This window comes from Spodoptera frugiperda, chromosome 7, assembly GCF_023101765.2.
Source record: "Spodoptera frugiperda isolate SF20-4 chromosome 7, AGI-APGP_CSIRO_Sfru_2.0, whole genome shotgun sequence".
Lineage (NCBI taxonomy): Eukaryota > Metazoa > Arthropoda > Insecta > Lepidoptera > Noctuidae > Spodoptera > Spodoptera frugiperda.
This window is the reverse complement of record NC_064218.1, coordinates 8,614,052-8,620,051: the sequence shown is the minus strand read 5'-3', so window position 1 is coordinate 8,620,051 and position 6,000 is coordinate 8,614,052. Positions and strand designations below refer to the sequence as shown.

The following is a 6,000-nucleotide window of genomic DNA, read 5'->3' as shown; positions in this document are numbered from 1 at the left end:
TAAGAAAATAAAAAATACGTGTATAATGTTTTAAAATAATCTACAAATCAGACATTTAAATAAAAATTAGTCATCTACCCTATTATATAAATACAAATTTAAAAAAAGATTGCTCGAATAAATATTGTTTAAAGAGGTACGTATAACAAACACAAACTTCCTAATAATTACTTGGGATAATCTGTTCAGAAAATTGAAATTATGATACTGTTTACATACGTCACGTTAAATGATAAATGATATTTATTTTGCAAACAGGTTATAAAATAACACTTTTACACGTCAATCTTAAATAACTAGATGAGGCCGGCATTTCCTATCCGACTACTCTGAGAAGAAATGCCGAAACAAACTCAGAGGTCATAGTCTCTTTTAAAGTCCAGACAAAATCAATTAAAGATGTCGGAGAACCGTGCAAGTTGATTCTGTAGTGGTCTTTTGAGAAAAGAACCACAGCAGTTTGAGCGGACCTGTACAGATGGCAGCACGCATGTGTCAGTTTACAATCAGCTCAGCTGACGGCTGTTGCTGAATGATCCGACGAACAACACCAACCAAAAGAACATTTGGGTAGGCCACACAAATGCTCAAACTGTCAGAATATAATTTACTAATAATAAAATGACTAGCAAAAGTCTCACACGGTCCTCAAAAATTATTTTATACTTCAATTAAAATCTATCCAGGTGCCAGAACTAAACGACTGTGAGCAAAAGAAGGAAGCGTTCATGCAATACAAGGCGTTCTCCAAGGTGATCAAGGATTACGAAGACCAGAAGTACAAGGACTGGGTGGGCCCGGCGGCCGAGTTCGTTGATAATATGATGAAGAAGAACGTGCTTAGGGTCGAGTTTAAGAAGGAACCCGGTAGGTATACCTTGTGTATTTTCTCTTCTTTGAGTTTTAAGTGGTGGATCAGAATACAGTGCCGAGCCATTTGGCTTATAATAAAGAGGATATTTTTAATTACTATTGTGAGATTATTATGTTATCGGCTTACTCACGTAACTGTTTGACGAGGACTATTTTCAAGCCATGCTAGAGACTTTTTGCATGCTAGAGAATTCAGGAGCAGCATTCCGCGACACACGACGCGGCGACATACTAAATTAACTAAAAGCTCATGATGAAGAGCTCTGTGACTCGAAACAAGTAGAGGTTTTCTCTATTGATATATGTACGAGAGTAAACCGTGATCTTTTAGTTAATATTTTTTAGAATTTTTGAACTCAATGTGATAATATATTGTGTAATCATTTTCTTTTTTATTTTTACAAGCGAACGATGATGAGGATGGTAAGATTATTCATACATTAGTGTGTTACCTTTTTCAATTCGGAATACTTATAAATAACCTATATCTATATCTCTATATATAAATATCAATTGCTGTTCGTTAATCTCGCTAAAACTCTACCGAAACGGCTCGACCGATTTGGCTAACTTTGGTTTTAAATTATTTGTGGAAGTCCAGGACAGATCTAAGAAGTTTTTTTTTTTTTTTTGAAAAAAAAACGTTACCCCACATTAGGATTTTCTCCTGTGTCGTGGGTGCGTTTACAAACATACAAGTTCACATACACATGACACCCAGACCCGAAACAACAATTTGTGGATCACACAAATTGTTGCTCCGTGCTGGAATCGAACCCGCTACCCGTTGCGCGGCAGCCAGTTGCCCAGCCACCGCACCAACCGTGCAGTCAAATGATAGAAATATGTTTGAGGCGGTACGAATTTGCCGAGTCAGTTAATTATCAATATTAATATAGATCTTTTTTATTTTATCAGCGGCACCCACTACAACGACAGGTCGTGGTATGGAACTGACGGCCGCGGGGAAAGCTCACGTGGAACGCAAGAAGAAGGCTGCTGGGTCCAATGTGTCTTTGTTACCCGTTGATATTGTTAACAAGGAGTTAGCTGATAAACGGCGCAGGGATAAGGCTTGTAAGTACAAAGTTATATGTCGTATAAAGATGTTATTTAAACCATTCAAATACAACTTGTTTAATATAAGTTAATGCTGTAAAGTTTAAAGAAAAAGTAGGGCTTGATCATTCACATTCATTTTAGTCTAAACTTTTATGTTTGTTACTTCTTTGCGATTTATTTATTTTATTGTAAGGTTGCAGCATTTTATATCACTTTAATTGTATAATGTATCGGCTCTAGCCTTTAAATAATGAATGTCTTTTCTACTATTAAATAAATAAATAACGCGGGCGTTGTTGCAAATAAAAATATGTTTGTCGAAAGACTAGAGTATAGACACCTACCCTAAACTAAACTGCAAATATCATTCGAGCGTTCAGTATTCCCAAAACCACTGCCTGCACGTAGATAATAAGTATACTTATATCACTTTCAACATAAAAGCTAAATAAAGAAACATGCATAAAGAAGCAATTTTATAAATGACCAAAGTTCGCCACGAACTCGCATAAACGTAAATTAATTCCAACTTTTATATCGTCAAAATAATGGCTGTTTTCCCTAAACAAGAGGTGGCTGGAACGAATTATTTATTGCAGTTATTTAAGAGAATCATTTGAGGCACTAGTTGAAGGAGAAGGGTCGTTTTATTTTTCTTGTAATTTGGATGCATATACGAGTAAAACATAATTAATAAAGCATTATGTTATTACTAGCTACTCTCGCGCGGTTCGCTCTGCTCGTTTCCTATTGATTGTAACGTGATGGTTTATAACCTTGCTCGAAAAATGGAGTATCCAACACGAAAATAATGATTAAATTTAGACCAGTAGTTGCAGACATCATCGCGTACAAACAAAGAAACGCTTCAGCTTTATATATCACACAAGTATAGATTTTACAGAAATATTGAAAGTTAATATTAGGTTTATCGTTATTTGTAGCTCCTTATCAGCATATTAATTATGTACTTTAATTTCAGTAATGCTAATGAGGATACCTGGCCAGCATTACGAGAATGTCAGATCACCCAGCTCCACGTCTTTGCTGGCTAAAGAAGGCCTGGTATGTATATCTTACACATGCTTAAGATTATGTTCTAAATTGTTGGTTCTGGGGAGAAAGAAATAGCAGCCCATACATACTATCCAAGAAACAATGTAATGTTTATTATGGAAGACCTGACACCCTTCTCTGGAGTTGCTCTTACAAACATTGAAACTCCAACCGACCACCATTGGAACCCGGACTACCTAGTGGTTTGCCGGGGCTCCGGCTCGAAAAGGAGTCCTACTCCTGCTTTTCGAGCTGATACGGGGTGGTATTTAGTTTTACCCTCTCGTCTCAAGTCATTGGATCATTTTCCCCCTTAAAAAGCCCATGGATCTAGTTATACTACATATTGACTATATTTTACCCAGACGGATGTAACCTGGCGCGACCTGACAGTACACAAGCTGATACAGGAGTACCAACTCACCTTCCAGCCGAACTTCAATAAACAGATATTCCTGGTTATTCATGAAGCTGAGCTCTTGGAACAACTTGGTAAGTTTTAGGGGAAATGCACTCTATTCCGTGCAACGTAAGATTTGGTTTCGTTTGTGCTATTTGTTATGTGTAAAATGAAGTTTTCAAATTCAATATTCATCTTGTACTCATAAGTTATGAGCGCTGTTATGTCTAGAGTTTAGTTAATATAAGTAACAATTTAGAAATTATGCTATTTCTGGGGGCCTACTCTGGTTCTCGAATGCGAAGTTTCGTTTAATCTTCGGCCGTAGGTTTTATTGATTTACTAATAGAATTACTTGAAATAACGTTTTATTTTTAATTTCATATCAAAACCTATTATGTATTTATCTTCATTTAATTCGTTCTTTTTTGTTCACGAAAGTTCGCAATAAATAGAATTGTAGTATGAAATCTGCGAAGTTTCGGACGAAACTTCGTTTTTCGTTGAATTAGAGTAGGCCCCCTGATCTTCGATTGAATTAAAAATGCCAACGATTTATTAGTTTTTCACCTTAATTGAAAATTATTTGCTTTACTTTTCATCAATTTTAAGTCCCTTTTTTCAAAACATTTTTCACATCCCCCCAGGCTACGACCTCCCCGCAACAATCCGCGACGTGGCAATGCAGAAGTCCCGGCTATACTATGAGCTGGAAGCGCTAGAGAGTGTTATAGCCAAGTACAATAAGAACACCTCAGCTCTGAGCCCCTCTGAGACGCATCTCATGAAGAAACACTTCTTGGACATGGAGCGACATATACTGCCCGGTCTGACGAGAGTCACGTGGACTGCGCTCGGTATTGGCGACTATATTAAGGATATTACTAAAGGTTTGTCGACAATTCTTGCTTTTTACTCGATTCTGCTCGAACATACGTAGATGTCGTTACTGTCTCTCGTACAATATGAGGACGCTTCTATTGTAACACTTCCTTCGCTTCATCTACATAATACATATTCATTAAGCCTTTCATTGCCAACAAAAAACTGTTAAAGGCTATTCCTCCACTAGTGTAAACGACTAACGTTGTCCGACATGGCGTCTAATGTGTTAATCTTATACATAATGTCAACTATCTTGGTGATAAGGTTGCTTTTCTACCAGATATGTACTATGTAGCTATGCTACGAAAATGTAATAGCTAAGAATCTGTGAAACTATGTGACCGTTCCCACTGATACTTAGCTATGTAGCTGTGCGAGGAAGATGCGCAGCACGCACCATAGCACGCATCTTTCCATATAAAAACATATCTTAGCAGAATCCGTCTACCAATGAATGGTGGAAGCCAAACGCATCCAGCAACTTAGCATTTTATTTTCTATTATAAATAATTGCTTTTATATTAAAATTCCTTCTCGTTTCTAAACTATCCAGGTGAAAATTCCCTACAAGCGGTGTACAAGCAACTGAAGATGGTGGAAAAGGAGGTTCAGTTCTTAGTGGACCAACTGGAAGCCTTCGACCTGTTCCCGGTGTTGAAGCCCAAGAACTACCTCGACCCTAAGACTGGCGAGCCTGATTCCACCTGGTTATATCCTTGTAAGGTAAGTAGCAAACCTTTTTTATTTATACGTACTTTTATAATTAATTACTATGTTATCGGCTTACTCACGTAATTGTTTGACGAGGGACTCGACTAGTTTCAAGCCATGCTAGAGGCTCATATTCATGAACAGCATTCCGCGACACACATTACAATTAAATTATACTTTTATAATTTTCATGACTTACATTCTTATGCATAGTACCTACTCAATGTTACGCTTTTCTTGCCAGGTACATATTGATTACAACCTTTTTGGACTATGATTTTATCAGAATAAGATTTTGTAGTTACATATGGGCAGATAAACTGCACGATCAGTGCAGTAACTGAGCGGCACTGTTACGCAACGTGTCTTGCGTTCGATTCGTGCATGGAATAGTTCTTAACAAATTGTTGTTCGGTGTCTGGGTGGTTGTGATATGATGTTATGTGTTCGTCAACACGCCTGTGATATAGGATAAAAGAATTATTAGTGTACGATACTATTTTAAAGACTCTCGACTTTTATACCTAAAACAAAATTATTACCCCTTTAAAACTCAACTCTATATCTCAATACCATCTTTCCCACACAGGCGTACTTTGTAGAAGTGGAAAATGAGCGCCTAGAGCGCATAGCAGTTCTCTCCCGTATCTACGACCGCATCGGTCCCATACTGATGAAGCTGGAGTACCTGATCCTGGGCACCAGTACCGGCACCTCGCCTGTTATGACCGCCTACTATGCCCACTGGGAGAAGAAGATCTTTATGTGTCTTGTCAGGTAGGACTTGTTTTGTATATGTAACTTAACATTACATTGGCCTTTAATGTCAAAGTGAAGGAGATTACGTGTTCGCCATGTTGAATCTAGCATTCAAAATTCTCAGCAATAATGTTTGGAATTTTATTTGATGTGTGGTAATTGCCTTACATAAGAGTCGTAACTTAAGTAGTAAATAGCAGATTTCACATTTGAAAGAGAAAATGACCCTGGGTTTGTTTTGGCATTTCTTTTCA

General features: G+C 37.4%; 1 protein-coding gene across 1 annotated transcript in view; it reads left to right on the top strand.

The window, feature by feature from the left end:
* Positions 1-667: 667 nt before the first annotated feature.
* LOC118266067 (dynein axonemal heavy chain 10) overlaps positions 668-6,000 on the top strand; it is a 73,629-nt gene continuing 68,296 nt past the window's right edge. Inside the window, exons 1-7 of the mRNA XM_050695088.1 lie at positions 668-867; positions 1,792-1,950; positions 2,918-3,000; positions 3,357-3,483; positions 4,039-4,281; positions 4,830-4,999; positions 5,577-5,764. Coding sequence (XP_050551045.1) covers positions 729-867; positions 1,792-1,950; positions 2,918-3,000; positions 3,357-3,483; positions 4,039-4,281; positions 4,830-4,999; positions 5,577-5,764 — 1,109 coding nt within the window. The 5' untranslated portion in view covers positions 668-728. The remainder of the gene's footprint in view (positions 868-1,791; positions 1,951-2,917; positions 3,001-3,356; positions 3,484-4,038; positions 4,282-4,829; positions 5,000-5,576; positions 5,765-6,000) is intronic.